This window comes from Molossus molossus, unplaced genomic scaffold, assembly GCF_014108415.1.
Source record: "Molossus molossus isolate mMolMol1 unplaced genomic scaffold, mMolMol1.p scaffold_m16_p_8, whole genome shotgun sequence".
NCBI lineage: Eukaryota > Metazoa > Chordata > Mammalia > Chiroptera > Molossidae > Molossus > Molossus molossus.
In genome coordinates, this window is record NW_023425402.1 from 74,355,337 (window position 1) to 74,377,568 (window position 22,232).

The 22,232-nt window shown below is 34.3% G+C and overlaps 1 protein-coding gene across 1 annotated transcript in view; it reads right to left on the reverse strand.

Moving 5' to 3' along the window:
* CEP85L (centrosomal protein 85 like) overlaps window positions 1-22,232 on the reverse strand; it is a 110,498-nt gene that overhangs the window by 78,317 nt on the left and 9,949 nt on the right. Inside the window, exon 2 of the mRNA XM_036248601.1 lies at window positions 13,988-14,146. Within this exon, the coding sequence (XP_036104494.1) occupies window positions 13,988-14,146 (159 nt within the window). The remainder of the gene's footprint in view (window positions 1-13,987; window positions 14,147-22,232) is intronic.

The following is a 22,232-nucleotide window of genomic DNA, read 5'->3' on the forward strand; positions in this document are numbered from 1 at the left end:
AGATAAATGAACTGCCTAGAAGCCTGCCTCTCTGGTGCTACGTGATACAGGAGAGGAAGGCTGGAGGAAGGCTTCAGAGCCAAGCCTAAGCAAAAATCAAGTTCTTTTTTTTGTCTCAGGGTCCTATACTCCCAGGTTCCTCTTACTTCTCCCTTAATCACTCAACTCGGGCACCACATCTAGGTTATGCCCTACACAGCATGTGCTACAACTCCCTCTCAAACTAATTTCTATGGCAACAAGAGCTATTTACACGGCCTTCAGGTCTTGGCAAAGAAAGACCTAAGAAGAAACTGGTGATCTGCTGGCGAGGTTTATGTTACAATTTGGTAGGCTTGCAGATGCACTAGCCTCCTGTAACAGATCTATTTCCTACCAACCTGGAACTTGACACCTCAGCTAAATTACCACAGCTAAAAAAGTGATGCTGCTAATGTTAAATGAGTGTCTCAACTTGTTGTTAAATGTAAAAAGCTCACACCCTTATTTAGCATTATTTTAAGTCCCCAAATACCATAACTACAAGCAAATCACTCAGTGGCAATTCAGAACACTGTTCTGTACTAGAGTCCCACCCCTGCGGAGGTTCTGATATAAGCCTCTCCTCCATTTTGCTCTTTCCAATTCTGCAGTTCTTGAAATAAAGTAATAATTCAATAAGTATTTATTGCGTGAAAAATGAATGAACTTCTACAAGCTGCAGGTTACAGAAAAAAGAAAAGAAAGGGATCTCTATTTATATAATGTTCACTTATAAAACTGGATATTTGTAATTCATAGTACATTTATATTCTGTGTTCAGTTATTCTATACTCATGTATGAATTTTAAGTTTTAAAAGAATTTAAATAATATACAACATTAAAATAAAAAAGAATACAAGTTATTTTTCCAATGATTCACAGGACGCTTTGAGGATTTCACAGTGTCCAAAGAACATCACTTGGAATATCAGTGATAACCAACCAACAACACTAAAGAACAGAAAGTGTGGTGAGTTGGGGGGGGGGGGTCGGGTCTAATTAAACAGTAGCATTCTGTTTATTTAAGGATGACTTACTTGACAGATGTACTCTTTACTTAAAGCAATGTACCAAAGAATTTAAATAAAAATTATTCTATGTAATTTTATCTATACCCTCAAAATTAAATTTACATTTAGTATACAGAGATATACCTATATTTAACCATAATTGTCTTGTAGACAAAAAGAAATAATTACTAAGATAAGTAACTCAAAATTTACTACGACCGATGAAATATTTGAAATCAATAACATAAGCAGTATGTAATGCAAGCATAATATTACTGTTTGCAAAGAGCAGTTGAACTTTAGAAGCTAGTAGCAAGAAAGGGTCTTTCCTCCTAAGTGCTCAATTCCCAACCAAACTTTATATAAAAAAGACTGGTGCAATCATCCTCTTCTACCTGCTCACCTTCATTTGGGCACCTAATGACCTAGCAGCAAATGATGCTCTCAAACTCCAAGGGAATATTCCCTCCTCCTTCCTATTTAAGTCTGTACCTCAGACCCCACAGGAGAATTCCAGCAGGAAGTGATGGCATTATTCCTTCTCCCCATTTCCAGATTAGCAATAGAACTCTTAGGAATTACAAGAATTCTACAATAAAAAAATGTTCCCTAATCCCAAACTTTAATCCCACTATCCTCACTTTAACTAACTTTCTCTCTGCCAAAGGAACCAGGTCAATCCCACTGCACTGAAGCTCTGATCACTGTCAATATGATAATAGAGTTAAAGGCAGGTAACTAAAGTATCTTAAGATACATTATAAAACAGACTCAAATTACTTTTGGTAATACTGGTTCAAAATTCATGTGCAGTATTTAGAAATTAATATAATTTTATGCCATGGAAATTCTCAGCTTGGGGTTATAGTAAAAAAGGAGATGAACATTTTTTAGGTCATTCTATAATATTTGGAATTTAATAAAAATAGATTTGTTTAATTTTATAAATGAGAAAAATAAACACTTTGTAGATCTATGGTTAACAACAGATGACAAAACGATTTATATAATCAAAGACCAAAGTATGTAAAGCACTTCCACATGTGATTGATATGTAATAATCTAATACAGAGTATGTTGTAAAGCTGACATTATACTATAAATATCAACCTATTCGTTATGTTCTAATACAAGGCTATTTCAATATTCAGTAATCTTCAACAATGGTTATTTCCCTGAGTCCTTTACATTGAGTAGATATGCCATGAAGAAGCAAATCCAACAATGAAAAACAAAGACTCTAAATTACAAGACTCAGGATACTAACAAACAGAGAAGGTAAAGAACAAATAAAGATCTGCCACAAAGTGGATCTCATGAGAACTTCAGAAAAACATAAATTCAGGAGGGAAAACATATACAGACTGGAATTGTTACATAAGCAAACACACCAAACTTTCCTTCCAAATAGTTTTTAATAATTCTGCTAAAACTGTTTCCTATATTCAGATAACATTTTTAAATAATTAATTTTTTTAAATTTTTTTTTTTTTTTTTTTTTTTTTTTTTTTTTTTTTTTATCCTCACCCGAGGACACTTTTTCATTCTTTGTTCAGATAGAGCAGGAGTGAGAGAGAGAGAGAGAGAAACATTGATGTGAAAGGGACACATCAAGTGGCTGCCACCCGCACGACCAACCAGGGCCGGGGACAAACTGCAACCGAGGTACATGCCCTTAGCGGGAACCGAACCCGGGTCTCTCCGGACCGCAGGCCAATGCTTTAACCACTGAGCCAAACCGGCCAGGGCAAATAATTAATTTTTAACAAGAATACACACAGTTCACTTCTCCAGACCATCAATAATAAATGTAATCAAAATCATTATCATACCAATCACTCAAATCATAATTCTGATTCATTTTCCACAGAAATCCCAAGTCTCTGTTATTTATTGTCAATCTTCCAGAGTCCTGCTACTCCATCTTTCTTACAATCTTCATCCCTTTCCCAGAGCTTTTGCCCTATTTTCCTTTTGTCTTCAAACTTTGATACTGCTTTATCCATACACAATAGCCTCTAAATACTACCTACTATGCTCATGCCTTAAACTCAATAGATTCTGTGTCTATTCAAATATTCTGTATAGTGCTCTGTAACACACCAGTAAAAAATTTACTTATTTCATGTATTAATTTTAAAAAACTGGCAGGAAGTGTGGGTTGGAATTCAACTCGGAGGTACTGGCAATAACAAATGGAAGACCAAACAATACAATGTTTTCACATCAGCCCAATTCAAGGAGAAAGTGTCATCCATATATTAGATTATAGGAACGTGTATTTAATACTTGATGAATTATTCCATGAGAAAAGCAGTGATTTTGCTGCAGTTAACACAAATTGCTTTAAATTAATTCAAAGAATAAAGAGAAAGGGCGGTTTTCTAAATAGCAATAGAAAAGATGAGTAATTATATAATTATACACAGCAAGATCAAAGGCTTTTTAGAGATTATGACAAAGATACTATTATAGTCACATTCCCAATGAGGTATTTTCAATCCTTCAGTTGGTTATTATGAAAAAGCAGCATCCCAGCCCTGCCATAGTGTGGCCTAGTCTGGCTCTCCCTGGCTGAAGTGAGGAAGGAAAATTCCCAGCTGGACCCAACTTAATACCGTAATATTCGATGAAGGTTGAAGTAACTGACTATAAAAAGATTGTTAGTATTGAGTTTCAAAGGTAAAGCTATAAAAACTAAAAAATGTATCTCTTGATTGCAAATAAATTTTAATAAGTTATAAAACAGGAACAACATTTTTTAAAAGTATGATTTGCTTAAAGCAGATAGCTTTGTAATAACACTAAGAAAACCCCAGAGCATCCACTCCGCAACTTAAATCCTCAGACCTGTTATCTTTCCCATATCATTCTCTCCTTTAACAAAGTTAATTTTTAAAGTTCACTGATGTGACCAGTTTATAACACATTTTTAAACCAAACCTTCACCACAGTTCTCCTGTTTTATTTTCAATTCAACTTAGTTCAAACTACTCCCCAGCAATTATTTTATGCCTTTCTGTTTAACCACATAGCCTGTAACAAAGAGTGTTGTGGATTGAATTGTGTCCCCCATAAAGATACACTGAAATAGTAACCACTGGTACCTGTAAATGTGATCTTATTTGGAAATAGGGTCTTTGCAGAAGTAATCGAGTTAAGATGAGGTCATAGTGGAATAGGGTGGGCCCTAAACTCAGTGACTAGTGTACTTGGGGGGGGGGGGGGTTGGAGCACACAGGAGACACAGAAGCAGGCCATGTGAAGGAAGCAGAGATGAGAGCTATGTGGCCACAAACTAAGGAATGCCAAGGGCTGCTAGAAGAGGCAAGAAAGGAAGATTTATCCCTAAGCCTTTGAAGGGAGTATGGCCCTGTCAACATCTTGATTTTGGACTTGTAGTCTCCAAAACTGTGAGAAAAACATATTTTTGTTATTTTAAGCCACCCAGTTTGTGGTAATTTGCTATGGCAGCCCTAGGAAACTAATACAAAGGAGTATGGGTTAACAGTTCTACACCTGTTTTACCTCTATGCTGAGAGCTGAACAAATAAATAGATGATAGACAGTGGGAAGCATCTCACTGTTGGAGAGTGAACTTATAGATAATCAAAGTAAAAGGCTAAAATGAGCCCTGCTGTATTGGATTAGAGTCAAAGACATCAGAATGAACTCATGTTTAGCTTAATACAGATACTTATGGAGAGACACAGAAATAATTATAGATATTTATGTACATAGTTTCATATACATACCTACATAACCTAGTTCTGTCCTCTGTGATGGCCTAGAAGCAATGATATTCCAACAGTAAAAGCACTCCCAGAGCCCAGATCTTGGTTTCTAAATACCATTCTCCAATCAAAGAAAACAGGGTCCTTAGGAGAAATGGCTGATTCTAGGGCTAGGTAGGAAAAATATAAGATGATCATGGAATACCTTATGGTATCCAAAAATAAAGTACTCAAAAAAAGGGATGGGATGGGGCACAAAGTGTCACAGGAGCTAACCTGAAAGAGTTTCCAATGGTCAAAGTTGGAATAACTTGAACAACAAAATAAATATTATTGAATTATAACCCAAAAGATAAAAGAAATATACAAAGTCCATACTGATATAAATAAATGATTGAATAAATAAAAGACTGAGAAAAAAGAGAGGAATCTTTTTCATAAAAGAATTCCAAATAACATGTATAGACATTTTCCCCTCCAGGATGTAGAACTTAGTACTCCACTCCCATTTTAGGCTTGGGCTAGACTTAGTGATTTGCTTCCAAAACACAAAGTATAGAAAGGAAAAAATAATCAGTTTTATAGTGGAGAATTCTAGAAAACACATCTTATCCAAGTACTCAAGGTTAACATTGCCAGTGATGTCATATGAATATGATGTACCCCTGACATGATATGAGCACTTTAATCTCTAGAGTATTCTTCCCCAAAAGTATATAGCCTCAGTCTAATCATAAGAAAACATCATACAGGTACAATTTGAGAAACATTCTATAAAATGCCTAACCAGTCTTCCTCAAACTGTTAAGGTTATAAAAAATAAGGAAAGAGTGAGGAACTGTGACATACCAGGGGAGATAAGGAGACATTACAACTGAAAGTAATGTAGTATCTTGGAGAGAAACTAGGACCAGGAGGACTTCACTGAAAAAACTGGTGAAATTCTAACTAAGTCTAAAATTTAATTTAAAAACAAACATGTATATATACAAGCCCATATTGATATAAATAAGTAAATAGTAGAGAAGGGCTAAAAATATCTTAAAGAATAATTCCAAATATAAAATTCAATACTTCCTCTTCTTGGAGGTAGAGTTTAATCCTCCCCCTCTGACTTGCATCCAAAGAACAGAATATAGAAAGGGGAAAAATAGTTACTATACAGCAGAGAAATCTAGTAAGCTTGGTACCACCAGTTACTGAGCTTTTTAAAAATTGTTTAATATAAACTGACAGCTTGTTCCTGAACTTGTCTGTGCTGACTTAGGGTTCAGCTCTTTGGGATCTGCTGTGAAAATGTCTTACTTATTCTTCTGACTTATAGCTTCCAGAATATTACTTTTCTCTTGTTCTCCCTGTCATCATGGGTTATTTTTGTTTTGTTTTGCTGAGTTATAGTGGAATTTCAGAAAGGAACAAAATTAGGGGAGTATATTCATTCAGTCTGTTGTCTTAAAGTGGAAATTTGCTTGAATTTCTAAGTCGGTAAGTATATAGTTATCTTATTATTTTAACTGGATACACAGTAAAATATTTAGACATTTCCCTATTGACAGACACTTAAAGTTGGTTCTAATTTTTCATTAAACAGTGTTACAGTGAATATTTTTGCACACAGTATCTTTTTTCACCTGTGTGTATACTGAATGAAGACTATACACACTTTATATAAGATATTTAAAGGTAAGCAATTTAACCTCTTAGTGTTTAATTTTTTCCACCACAGGGTTATTGTGAGGATTAAATGAGTTAAAATGTGTAAAGCACCTAGAACATAATAACAGCTAGATAGTTGTTAGTTATCATTGCCATGTTGCTCTCTACAAAAGTTGAATATATGTACTAGTTATTACAGTCTATTTTTCCCATCTTTGCTCAGATCCTAAATATTACAGTCTATTTTGGGGGCAAAAGGGGCAATTTCAGTGGTGAAAAGCAGCATCTCACTGTCTAGATTTTCATTTCTATGACTGATACTAACTTTTCAATGTTTAATGGTAATTTCTATTTTTTCCAAGAATTGTCTACTTGTATCTTTACCTGTAAAATTTTTCAAATTATGAAACATTTAAAATTATATAGATGAATACTATTTGGAAGCATTGTCTTTATTTATAGGAGCTCTTTAAAGAATATGAAAATTTCCCTGGGTTTTACTCAGTGGTTAGAGCATGGGCCTGCGGGCTGAAGAGGGCCGGTTTGCTTCCCACTCAAGGGCATGTACCTCAGGTGCAGGTGCAGTCCCCAGGCTGGTCGGGGTCATGTGGGAGGCAGCCAATCAATGTGCCTCTCTCACTTCGATGTCTCTCTCTCTCTCTCTCTCTCTCTCTCTCTCTCTCTCCTCTTTCCCCCCTCCCACTCTATCTAAAAATCAATGGAAAAATATCCTCTGGTGAGGATTTAAAAAAATGAAAATAAAATAAAGAATATAAATATTATTTCCTTGTTGGTCTTATTACAAATATTTATTCCCAATAGACCCTATTTTTATTTAGTATATTTTATCAAAGTTTAAAATTTTTGAATTTTTTATTAAGTCAAATCTGTTTCATGACTTGCTTAAGAAGACTATTTCAAACCTAAGAATATATAATTAGTCACATAAGTCCTAATACTTTTATGATTTAAAAAAAAATCATCAGCTCTTTACTCCATTTCAAATTTAGGTTTCTTGCAGTTTGAGATGGGATCTAATCCCACTTTCTTCAGGCCTAATCTTTCCCAACTGTTTTTGGAAAGCTGTCTTTATTATCACATATTAAATTTCCAAATAAACATGTATTTTTAAAAAGTACTTAGATTGGTATGTTTCATAGAGAAATGCTATATATATAAAATACAAATTCTAGGTTTTTGTCTTATTGTAATTTGTTGTTTGCTTCATCTGTTGTAAACTGGCAGGACTATTATTCACTCTGTGTGTTCCATCCAATACATCAAAAATAGGCTCCCATGACAGCCTACTTGACTCTTAAATGCCTAGAAGGTTAAACCCACTTCTAGGCTTATTTCAATGGTTAGATCTCCTTGGAGAATAAACCAATTCTAGAAGCCTCAGGTGATGTGGATTAGGTCATGTGTATCATTTAACATTGAAAATTATTTTTGAAGAAATTCAATATAGAGGGGAAAAAAGAGGAAAGGAAATCAGAAAATATACATGGGGTAATCCAGTTTAATATCAGGGGGAAGTAGAATACATACAGTAGTTGACATTAAGGAAACATTTTACAATAATTTTTTAAGTACTTTTTCTCTTCATTTTTTATTTCATTATATGACAGCATTTTTGGTTCAAGGTCATTGCCTCAGTTATATCTTCTCCCTCCCAAGATCCAGTGAAATAACAGAAAAGTAACAAGGTAGAAACTCATGACAATGAACAACATAAGACCATCAGTAAAAGAGATTAGAACAAAATTCCAAAAGCTGGAAATGAAGAAAATGTCAGTTACTGAAGCAGGACAGAAGAATACATAGCATAAAACTCAAGTATTGGTAATGTAGCACAGGTAGTTCACCTGTCTGGGGGAATATCAAAGAGGCTCCAACCTCTTTGATATCAGGTACGAAAGCAGGCTGAAAACAAAAACGTTAAATAAAAGTCTATATATGTATTGTTTCATTGAACATAAGTGAACACATATCAGTACAAACCAGTCCTTATTTTACGATATAAGCAATAAACAAACTCAAAACAAAGCAGAAGTGTAGATACAAAACTGTGAGGATGGCAGAAGTATCACTGTTTTAGTAAATCATCTGGGGAACCTGCCCATCTAGGGAGGAGAAATTTGAGGAAAGAGACATGAAAACGTAAGAGATCAAGGAAGGAGGACAAAATCGTTTTTAAAGTAATGATGATAATGCAAAAAACAGCACTAAGCAATCCAAAAGTCATGCTATTAAATCTTCATAATACATAAAAAAGAGTTATTATTATCTCCAATATGGAGATTAAAAAACTGAGGCTCAAAGAAATGAGAAATTATTCAAGATCACACAGATAATTAAGTGATAAGAGGTTTAAACAAAGCTTAAACTCTTAATATGAGTAGTATTTCATCTTTTGGGAAATAGTTTACTCACTTATATAACGGTCTGTTTCATTATATTACCTCTAAAGACCCATCAAATTCTAATACTAGGATTAATTACCAAAAACAACAATAATAATCTTATTTATCATTAAGAAAATATTCCATTAGTATACCTGAGAGCTTGAAAAAGAATATCCATAGTGGGACATTTTCTTTAATACTTTTAGTAATATCACCAACTTCCCAATGAAAGTAATGTGCTTAAAATCAATTTTTTAAAGACAATAAATTTTTACATTTAGAGAAAATTAAATTTGTTTAGTTTGGTTTTTATCTCCTTCCTGTAATCAGCTTCTTTGTTTAGTGTACCAGCTTTTTCTTAAAGGACTTTGAAATCAACTTTAATAGTAATAAACATAGAATCCAATTCTAAAATGCTATTTCAGATAAATCAAGTAGAAAACTCCACTACAGAACTATCAATATACCATGCCAACTTTATTCGAAGGGTCCAAATATGAATAATAATACTTAAACAAATTTACAATAAAAAAGAGTATTCATTCACAAACTAAATAAAGCTGTGAAAATAGGACATAAAACTTTAAATTTAAGGGAAGGTAAAAAAGAAAATTAAAGAAATACAAGCACACTACATATTTAAATTATTTTCATCTTTCAATTTAACAAAAGAATATTTGTATTATAAATAAGATTATTTTGCAATTCAATTCCTATTTATTTGCCCCTTCATCACCTTGCATATATTCCCTTCCTTTCCTTGAGTTGTATGTTTTAGATAACTGACTGTTATTAGGTATAAGACCATAATAAAATTAATATTTTATGTAGTTGCCAGCAAAATTATGACATATAGTAGTAGTTAAACAAGATTTTGTTAACAGTCATAAAAAAAATTATGGTGAGAAGATGGAAAAGATACCCTTCCCTATACTTCCCACAAAGAACGAGTTAAAGTCCTGGACATTATAATATAAAACAAATGAGACTTTGAAAGTTGGGAAGAAGACAGCAAATTAGTTGGGAACCTCAGGACCCAAGGAACAAGAGAGTGGTAACTTCCCTGGGTGTTCTTTTTGCCTCATATCTCCCAGAACTGATACTGAAAAAAATTCGCAATACAAAGGAACTAAAAGGTACAACCCCAAAAGTCCCCAAAAAGCCTGTTCTCCCGAGCCAATAGCAGGAAAAAGGAAACCTAACAAGACAGAAAATTTTCAGACAGTAACCACTCTTTTTCAGCCAACACCAAAGAAACAGCTGCAGCCCTACCTCCACCCATGCCAACAAAAGCCAAGTAGGGAATCTAGACTGCCAACCTTACCAGTCTGTAACAAAATATCCCAAGAGCCAAACCAGGGCAGTATCAAAGAAGACCAAGTAGAGAAACAGATTTTCATCTCTATTTGGCAGTATGAAGTCTCCCTGCCCCCCACCATGCACATGCACTCAGGTTATGTCAGAGGAGGACTAATGGTCTGGAAATGCACCATATTCCAGCAATAGTGAGGCTACCCACACATGGTGGTGTCAGTGGTGATCCCATGAAAAACCTCAAGTCCCAGCCACAGCCAGCAACAAGGTGCTTCCCTCCTAACTCCTTGGGCATCAACTGAGGCCAAGTGGAGAACCTGAACTTCTGGCTCCACCTGGCAGTAAGGAAACAGTGTCTCTCCACCCTTCATATGCCAAAACACTAGCTAACAAAACCAGCTAACAGAAAAGGTTAAAATATATACATAAATAAACATTTACAATAATTTTGTTATATTTACTTATATGTAAATAAATATATTTATAAAATATGTAAAAAGGTATAAATGTAAATAAACATATTTATTATATAGTAAATAAATTAAATTCAGAATTTCATAACAGTACAAAATTTTCGAAGTTCCAATTTGAAAATCATTTATTAAAAAAAGAACCAGTAAGTTCTCTGAGTGAAAAAGAAAATCAATAGAGGCCAAATACCACGATAACAACACTGTTAGAATTCTCTAACAAAAATTTTAAAGAAATCTACATAAAAGTACTGCAGTGAACAACTACAAACATGTCTAAAACAAATGACAAAAGAGAAAGAAAGCATCAGCAAAAAAAAAAAAAATTAAAAGTCTCAGCAAAAATATAGAAGATATAAAGAACCAAAATAAAAATAATAGAACTGAAAAATACAATAATAGAAATAAAAAGCTCAGTGGATAGGCTCAGCAAAAGAATGGAATGGCCCTGGCCGGTTTTGCTCAGCAGTTAGAGCATGGGCCTGCGGTCTGGAGAGACCCAGGTTCGGTTCCCGCTAAGGGCATGTACCTCGGTTGCAGTTTGTCCCCTGCCCTGGTTGGTTGTGCGGGTGGCAGCCACTCGATGTGTCTCTTTCACGTCGATGTTTCTCTCTCTCTCTCTCTCTCCCTCCCACTCTATCTGTACAAAAAAATGGAAAAATGTCCTCGGGTAAGGATTAAAAAAAAAAAAAAAAAGAATGGAATGAATCAAAGAAAAATATCAGTGAACTAGAACAATAAAAATTATCCAATGTGAACAATAAAAAATAGAAAATAAAAGAAACAGAGTATCAGAGACCCGTAGGACAACAGCAAAAGAATTATAGATTTGCCCTGGTCGGTTTGGCTCAGTGGTTAGAGCGTTGGCTGCGGTCCAGAGAGACTGGGGTTCAGTTCCCGCTAAGGGCACATACCTCGGTTGCAATTTGTCCCTGGCCCTGGTTGGGTCATGTGGGTGGCAACCACTCGATGTGTCCCTTTCACGTTGATGTTTCTCTCTCTCTTTCTCTCTCTCCCTCCCACTCTATCTGAACAAAAAATGGAAAAATGTCCTCGGGTAAGGGTTAAAAAAAAAAATTATAGATTTGTGCCATTAGAGTCCTGAAAAAAAAATGGGAGAGACTGAGGAAGAACTCAAAGAAAATAATGGCTGAAAACTTCCCAAATTTGGCAAGAGACATAAACTTATATACTCAAAAAGCTATACAAATCCCAAACAGGATTAATCTAATGAAATCCACCCAAAGACATGTGACATATAGTTTCTGAAAACAAAGACAATATCTTTAAAGTAGCCAGAGAAAAATGACAGCAGATCTGTCATCAGAAACCATGGAAGCCAAAAAGAAGTAGCACAATCTGTTTTCAAGTCCTGAAAGAAAAGAACTGTCAAACTAAAATTGTATACCCAAAGATTTAGGAATGAAGGGGAATCAAGACGTTCTCAGTTGAGAAAACTATGATAATCTGTAACCAACAGTTGTATCCTTAAAAAAATGGCTAAGGAAGTTCTCTAAAGCAAAAGGAAATAACTAAAGGAAACTTGAAACATCACAAGGGAAGAAAGAAGACAGTAAATAAAAATATGAGAAAATATAATTAACAGGCCATCTCCTCTTGAGTTTTTAACTCAGCATGTCTAGGTTTTCTACATCTTGCAGTTCCAAGAAAGATCTGACCTTTGTTCAGTTCCTAATAGGTAACCTCTAAACCCTTGGAATATGCTATCTAATAACACTGTCTTTGTTTACCTTGGCTCACTCATATAGCCTGTGCTAATAATGTGTTTATGGTGGGAGACTTGAACAATGTGATATCACCTGGACCTCTCCAAGGTTGGAGATTAAGATCATCCACATAGGTAGTCAACCATGCCAACATTAACCAGCCCACAATAAAAATCCTGGACACTAAGGTTTGGGTGACCTTGCCTAGTTAGCAATACTCATTATGTGCTGTCACATATCATTGCTGGGAGAATAAAACATTGTCCACACAACTCCACTGGGAGAGGCCAAACTGAATGTTTAGGCCTGGTGTCTCCTGGCTGAAAACTTTGCTTCTATTTTTATTGCTGATTGAAACCTGTATCCTTTTGCTGTAACAAACCATAACCATTAGTGTAACAGCTTTTCTGAATTCTGTCATTCCTTCTAGCAAATCAGTGAGCCTAAATCAGTGGTCTTGGGAACACCTAAACACACACACTTGACCATCAAATTTAAAACTTTTGCTCTGCAAAAGACAGTTAGAGGCTAAAAAGATAAATCATAGAGTGGAAGAAAATATTTGCAAACTATAAACCAACAAAGGATTAGTATCTAAAATATATAAAAAACTCTCAAAACTCAACAGTAAAAATAGAAAATAAAACAATTAGAACATGAGCAAGACATGAAGAGTCATTTCACCAAAGAAAACACACAGATGGCAAAAAACAACGTGAAAAAATGTTTCACACTATTAATCTTTAAAGAACTGAAAATTAAAACCACAATTAAGATGTCACTGCATTCCTATCAGATGGGCTAAAATTTGAAAACCACCAAATGCTAGCAGAGATAACGATAAAATTGTGTTACTCATACTAATCCATTTCCATTACTGGTGTAAATGGAAAAGTCACTCTGGAAAATAGTGTGACAGTTTCTTTAAAAAGTAAACATGCAACTGCCATATGACCAGCATATAGCATTGACATTTACCACAGAGAAATAAAGACAAAAAATCACACGAAAACCAATACATAAATGCTTGTAGCAGCTTTATCCCTAATAGCAAAAAAACTAGAAACAATCGATGTCATTCAACGAGTGAAAGGTTAAGCAACATGTGATCTATTCAATACCACCAATGCTGTATATATACTACACAACTGTAAAAGAAATGAACCACTGATATACACACAACAACCTAGATGAATCTCCAGTGGAAGAAAACCAATTCCAAAGTACATACAGCTATGTACTGTATGACTGCGTTTATCCCGCATTCTTGAATGGCAATACTACAGAAATGGAGATTTGTGGTTTCCAGGAGTTAAGGACGAATGGAAAGTGGGTGTGAGCAATATTAGGTATTCTCTGGTGATAGAAATGTTTTGTATTTTGACTGTAACAATGTCAATATCCTGGTTGTGATGCTGTATTGTAGTTTTGTAAGATATAGCCATGGGGGGAGGAAGATGCACAGAATCTCTGTATTATTTCTTAAAATTGTATGTGAATCTACAATTTATTCAAAATAACAACACTGAACATCATTGAATATTCAACCACTGCTTTTAAATTCCTTGGTATGAAACCTATCCCTTAAATGGTCTCAATTCAACCATTCTCTGAATAATCATATCTAAACACTAAGAATTTTGGCTCACCTTCCACGCTGTCAGAACAGGAAGTTCCAATGCCAGTGTCACCACTGTCAGAAGCTATGCTATGTCTCCTGATGTGGTTATTTCGATGGTTGGATGGAACAGCTGCCTGCCACAATGATTCACTACCAGGTAACCATGCGGATGAAGAATAATCTGAGCCTACAAAGAAAAATGTGCAAAAATTAACACATTTATAACTTTGATGAGTAGACAGAAGATATCTTTTTTTAACCTTGTTAAAAAAAAAATGTACATCAGGTTATATTCTGCCCAAAATAATTAAAATAGATCAGTGATATCTAAGATTCAACAAATAAACTTAACATATCACACACGTAAGAATTCAATGCTGATTTAGCAGCTTCCTCTGGCTGAAGGACTCCGGCATCTGCATATAGATATTTGAACTTTCAAACACATACTGCTCTCTTATTTAAAATGTTAAATGTATCATCTATCTATCTGAAAATGTCAACATTTAACAGGTAGTCATCTGTGATTCCATACACAGGCATTAGCTGAGAACTGGGGTTCAGATAAAGTCTAACTGAATCATACTGTAGGACAATGTAAGTAGATTATGTTCATGGAAGATCAGAAAAATCTTTTTTTTCTCCTACAATATCCTAATCACTTAAAATTTTACATTATTTTAAATGATTTTATTTCTTTAGTTATCTTTTAATAAATGTTTAACACCACAGCACCTTACTGGCTCTTTGCTGAAAATTCCTATTTTAGTTAGATTAAATCATTATTTTAAGCTAATTTTCACTCTTCAATATTCTCTTGAACTTTATTTTCACTTATTGTGTCCATTTTACTTCATTTTCATTTGCCTTTTTCTGATTTATTTACCATTTTACTCTTTTTTTCTCTCATTTAATTATTTTATTGTTTATTACAATGCCTATCAAAGAATATCCATGGGTCACTGCCAGGCTGTGAACTTATTACTACCTTCAGGAAAGTTAGGTGCAGAATAATGAAAAAGAATTTAGAAATTTTTATAGCAATTTCAAAGGGCTATTTTAAATCTGTTGAATTTTATATAGAAACTATAAAAGTATCTTAACTAAGAGCTAACAGAGTAATTCTCAAATTGGAGCCTGCAGACTTATTTGTGGGAGTTTAAAAGTTCTGTGTAAGAATTTTGGGCTTTCATTATTATAATGATACTCTTAAAAAATTAGTAAGCACATTACAGATGATCTGATGAGTTACTTTAAAGCAAACTATTTTCACATAATTTTAATGTTACTGTATCTATATAGCTACCTTAAAACAAATTTATTATGACATCATTTCAATGCCCCCATTTGTGTCTTATGTTTGCAACTTGTAAGTAACGGGCAAATAACATACTGGGCACTAATCATCATGATGTGAAATAAGATAGCTTTACAGAATTATCACATGACACACATGATAATTGGCATAAAATGAGTGGTTTCTAGAAGTTTAAACATAAAGATCACAAAATGACAAACACGTCCATAAAATTAACTCCATCATTTACCACACTTTTAATATCAATATTAAAATTTTAAAAACAGATTAATAAGACCAGAACTAAAGCTATTTTCTACCATATTATTCACAACATTAAAGATTGTTTAAATAAAAATTATGCTAAATTAATATTATTGTTTTTATTTATATATAGTTTATAAATTATATTTGAGTTTTGCAAGTATATGAAGTTTATAAGTAGCCTTAAAAGCTATATACATTTAAATTAACTCAAGTTTTTAAAATATTGACCTTAAGATACTGCTACTAGCTTTGAGGTCTAGAATAACCACTTAAAACTTCTAGTCCTCTCTCAGAGGAAACTTACCTTAGTTCATCTGGTTAACCACTCACACATTAAAGCATCAGGGGAAGGTATTCTGTAAACCAAGCCTGCTCTAATTCTGATCTGTCTATAATCTATGCCAGCAATTTTCAACCTTTTTCATCTCATAGCACACATAAACTAATTACGAGAATTCTGTAGCACACTAAAACATTATTATATTTTTTGCCAATCTGACAAAAAAAATTAGGTATAATTTTTATTCACTCCCACCAAATGGCTATTGTTGTGTTGGCTGTTGTCATTTCTTTAATTTGACGATGTAAGGGAAAAGAGGTCAGTGCCCTGACTAAACAGTCAGGCATCGCGTGTTTTAAAAATTCTTGCGGCACACTGGTTGAAAATTGCTGATCTATACCAAAATGTCTTCTTCAATTAGTTCCTCAAGAAACATCCCATCTAAATAAACTCAAAGTCCTGTCTGAACCATAAGCAAAAGGGCAACCAGCCCACTACTTTCCTTCTCATGTGCAAACTGTTAGTTGGAGAAATATTTTTTTAAGAATACTCAGCAAGCCCTGGCCGGTTTAGCTCAGCGGTTAGAGTATCGGCCTGCGGTCCGGAGAGACCCGGGTTCGGTTCCCGCTAAGGGCATGTACTTCAGTTGCAGTTTGTCCCCGGCCCTGGTTGGTCGTGAGGTGGTAGCCACTCGATGTGTCCCTTCACGTTGATGTTTCTCTCTCTCTCTCCCTTCCTCTCTCTCCCTCCCACTCTATCTGTACAAAAAATGGAAAAATGTCCTCGGGTGAGGATAAAAAAAAGAAAAAAAAATACTCAGCAAGCCTGGCCAGTGTGGCTCAGCAGTTAGAGCCTTAGCCCACAGTCCAGAGAGACCTGGGTTCGGTTCCCACTAAGGGCATGTACCTCGGTTGCACGTCCCCGGCCCCAGCTGGGGTCATGTGGGTGGCAACCACTCAATGTGTCTCTCTCAGATGGATGTTTCTCTCTCTCTCTCTTCCTCCTTCCCACTCTATCTGAAGATAAATGCAAAATTTAATGGGAAATTCACAAATAACCTCATAATGTCTAGGAATTAATTTTCTAAACTCCTTTTTTTTATTGTCTCTAACTTAGCATCCACCACATCAAACTGAAGTTATCTGTTCGTGTATCTGTCTTCATTTTAGACTGTAGTAACACTCAAAGACCATGTGTTTCAGATTGTATTCAGTGTTACAGCCAGCATATACTAAAGATTCAAATAAGCAAAGAATGCAGAGAGCAACTGGAAAGAAATATGACAATATACTACTAGTAGTTTTCTCTAGATGGTAGAATCACTGGTAATTTCTTTGACCTTTATGCTTTTATTTTACTGGTAACTATTATAGTTTACTTTGATAATCAGGGAGAAAAAACTTTTCTTAAATGCTTAACCCCTACCACTAATAAACCAAATAATATATTTATCATTTAAGCACCTCTTATCCTAAGTACCTATTAATGAAAGTCTTTAGAGATATTTTACCTGGAATGGGTACAGGATTTTATTTGGTCTGGTTTGGAATGAAGTGAATACCTTCTAACATATAAATCAAACTACCATAATTTTTTTAAATGTTCAAAAATACAAACTGGCATATTAATGTACACAAATGAATTAGATCTATAAAACAATGTTTTCATCAAATTCAAAATAAATAACTTAAGAGTACATTAGTTCTTTGTTTTGGGTTGATAGTTACATATCTGTTTCAATAATATCACAATTAACTTAGTTAATTAGAAGGAAAATATTATGAAGCTTATTAAAGCTGTAGGAAATTCTACCAGGGAAACGTAGCAACTCATATACTTTGAGAAAAGATAGTATGGTCTTTTTTCTAGGAAGGTATTCTCAGCGTTAGAGCTCTAGAGGATGGAAGCAGGTATCAAGTCCAATTACATCAAACAAATCTTGGATCAATCAATGGGGAAAACAGATGTCCTATTGGAAACATATTATTCTTTTAAATTAATAAGATATTTTAATTCATTTATGAGGGTTTCACAATGATCTTATTTTTGCCAAACTTTCCCTTTAAAGAGAGCAAAGGAATTCACTAAGGTTTCCCAAAATGATAACATAATAAAGTGATAGAATTATCTATATAAGTTGATCTCCTCCAGCCTGAGCTCAGAGTTGTCTTAACCTTTAAATATGCTTCTTTTTTAAAAAAGATCCAATATATTTTACGTATCTAGAATACTGATAATTAACAAATGTCATGAATAAAATAACATTATAATCTTTATTTTAGATTCAATGCATTCAATCTAAGAATGTCTTTTCTCTATTCAAGTAAATCCAGAATCAAAAAGCAGTAAGAACTAGCCATAAAATATGCTCATCAGGTGATATAATAAGGAAATTTTTCTCACATAATAGTTATGCCTAGGCTACTGAATTGGGAACTACCTAATTTCTATGTCTGTAATATGCATTTTAAAAAACCTTAAAATAAGGTTTAGTGAAGTCTGACAATAAAGTCTTACCTAGGGCCTACCATATTAAAGCAATTGAATGACTGTGTAAAATCAGTTCTCTCTAGAACAAAGACGGAGCATTTCCGTAAGAATATCAAAGATCCCAAGACAGCATACATTCCAACTTCTCTTTGGTAGACAGTATGTTACATTTTTTAATATCTATTTCAATTCTTTTACAAAGAATACTGAGTACCCAGGGATAACTTATTTTTAAAATTCATATTGATAATATAAGAAGATTACATAAAAAAAAGAAGTAACCTATTATAATTATTTCCTTTCTGAAGCTCTCTTTTTTAATTGGAAGCAAAAATGCTACAATATCAAGTCTTCTACAGTATGTTAATATGCCTGTAACTACATTTAGAATAACAACTAATGTTATATTTTAATGACAACTCTAAGCCAAAATAAAATTTTTAAAAGACCACTGCCAAAGCAGATTTACACTTTTATATAAAAAGATGTATACTATAGATCATAAATACAAACTGCAGTGTTTTCCAAAATGCAGGTTATCACCCATTTAGTAGATTGAGACTAATCTTTTTAAATAAGAGAACAGAACAAAACAGAAAATATCAAAGCACATTAACCCTTACATGACATATAAAATGCACGTATCTCACATTTTAACATTTCTGAAATGTTAGCAAGTACACAGCAAGTACAAAATTCAGAACAGTGACCTTCAATTGCCCAATTCTACCATCAATAGAAATTAATGTACAACTTTTTTAAAAAGAATAAATCCAGGGAATACCAAAAAAAACAAAAACAAAATCTCCTTTCCTTAACCTATACATCGAATCCATTTCTGAAACTGTTCAGTCCATTTCAAGAATACCAATTGAATTAGATCCTTCCTCCCCATCCCGTCACAGATCATACCTTTTGGCTAGACTGCTGCAAACATCTCATGCTGGAGTAACTCCATCACAGCCAGTCTCTACCCTACTATCAGAATCATCTTCTTAAAATCAAATATATTTATGTCATTCTCCTGCTTGCATGGGTCTGTGGGTTCCTTACTAAATATTAAATGAAAATAAAACTCATGAAGTTTGGCAAAGTTCCTCATCAACTGGAAGCTTCATTTTCTGGTATTTCACAACCCCCTTCTCCTCCCCACCATTCCAGCTCCCCTACAAACACTCTAACAGATTGGGTTCTTCGGTGACTCCAAGCTCTTTCCCATCTCTACCTTCTTTAAGAGTCCCCATACAGAATTAACTACTACTTTGTGCTCTCCCAATATATCATTCAAAATTCTGTAACAGCACTTACTAAATTAAATTAACCCACATGTAAATGACTGTTGTCTCCATAAATAAACTGGGAACACCGAAAGACAACATTTCTTTTTTTTTAGTCTCCAGCACAGAGCTGCACAGTTAGGCAGGGTCTCAACAAATATAGTCATTATTACCATTGAGTACTAAATAAATGTTTGTGGTATAAAATAAATTTTTACAAGACTTATAATTAGATCTAAAAATTATTTTTCCATTTAGAAGGAGGTTTTTTTTGTTGTTGTTTGTTTATTTTAATCCAGGAAATTTTAAACTATCCCTTGAGCTAAGTGTACATTTAAGTATCTATTATCTATTTAAAGATCAGTAAATATTTTCCAAAGCAGCTAAAAATATACTAATAATTATAAATGGTTTGAGGAGTTTGTGGCCAAAATTCCTAATAAATATGGAAAAACAACCTCCAATAGGGTAAAAAACCAAAAGAAGTAATAAAAATTAAATATTAAAACACATTTTAAAATCACACACACACACACACACACACACACACACACACACACGAAAATCCTGTCCTAGAGAATATCTAGCTAAAACAGAAAGAAATTAACACAGTGATATTTATTTTCTTTACCCTAGTGCTCCATTCCATTTCAGTACTGATTATCTCTAGGGTAAGTGACTCCAATAGTTTTAATTAATTAATTAATTTTTTTATTCTTCACCCAAGGATATTTTTCCATCCATCATCAGATGGTGGGGGGGGGGGGGACAGATAGAGAGAAACATCGATGTGATAGAGCCACATCAACTGGTTGCCTCCTACACAACCCAACCAAGGCTGGAGATGAACCACAACTAAGGTACCAGCCCTTGGCCAGAATCGAACCTGTGACTCATTGGTCCGCGGGCCGACACTCTAACCACTGAGCAAAACTGGCCAGGACAGTTTTATTTTCTAAATTATAAAGTTCATAATATAGCTTTAGTGGAAATAATGTAGACTGTGAAATCAGGCTGCTTGGACTCAAGTTCTGTACCACCACTTGTTAGCAATGAGACCTTGAGTAACTCAACAAATCTGTGCCTTCACTCTTTTCATATGTAAAAGGAGAAAAAAAATATATAGTATGTTCCTATTTTATAGGGTTGTTGTGATAATTAAATGAATACATAAAGATATTTTTTAAGTCTCAGGCATAAAAATAGACACACAGATCGATGGAACAAAACAAAGGGCTCAGAAAAAAAACCCATACATAATAGCGCATTAATTTACTACAAAGGAGCCCAAAATATACAACTGGGAAAGGAGAGTCTATTCAATCCAAGGTGTTGGGAAAACTGGACAGCCACGTGCAAAAGAATGAAACTGGATCTCTATCTTACAACATACACAAAAATCAACACAAAATGGATTAAAGACTTAAACATCAGGTCTTTAGAAACTCCTAGAAAAAAATATAGGAAGCTCTTTGCCATCAGTCTTGGCAATGATTTTTTTTTTATTTGACACTAAGAGCAAAGGCAACAAAAACAAAGATAAACAGGTAGGACTACATCAAACTAAAAAGCTCTACACGGCAAATAAAACCATCAAAAAAATGAAAAGACAACCTATAGAATGGGAGAAAATATCTGTGAATCATATATCTGATAAGGGATTAATACCCCCAAAATATAAGGAACTCACACTCACCAGCAAAAGAAACAATCTGATTTAAAAATGGGCAGAAGTTCTGAGTAGATATTTTTTTCAAAAACATACAGGTGGTCATCAGGTACATGAAAAAGTGTTCAACATCACTAAGCATTAGGGCAATGCAAATCAAAAACAAAATGAGATATCACCTCACACCTGTCAGAATGGTTGTTATCAAAAAGTAATATCAAGTACTGGCAAGGATAAAGAGACAAGAAAATCCTTGCACACTATTGGTGGTAATGTAAACAAGTAGAGCCACTATGGAAAACAGCATGGAGGTTCCTTAAGAGACTAAAAATAACCCTGGCCGATTTGGCTCAGTGGCGGCCTGCAGACCAAAGAGTCATGGGTTGATTATGGTCAAGGGCACATACCTTGGTTGCGGTTCTGTCCCCAGCCTGTGCAGGAGGCAACCAATCGATGCGTCTCTTTCACATGGTGTGTTTCTCTCTCTCTCCCTCTCTCTCTTCCCCCTTCTCTCCCTCCCATTCTATCTGAATATCCTCAGGTGAGAATTAAAAAAAAAAGAAAAACTAAAAATAGAACTACCTTATGATGCAGCAATCTCCACTTTGGGATATATATAACAAAATCACTATCTCAAAGAGATATAGCACCCACATGTTTTTATGCATTATTTACAACAGCCAAGACAGGGAAACAACCTAAGTGTCCATCAACAGATGAAGGGATAAAGAAAGTGTGGAATATTATTCAGCCATAAAAAAGAAGAAAATCCTGACATTTGTGACAATATGGATGGGACCTTGAGGGCATTAAGCTATGTTAACTATGCCAGACAGAGACAAACAAACACCATATGAGCACATATAAATGTGAAATCTAAAAAAAACAACAACTCATGAAAACAGAGAACAGACTGGTGGTTGACAAGGACAGGGGTTGGGAGAAAACAGGCAAAGGTGGTCAAAAAGTACAAACATCTAGTTTAAAAATAAG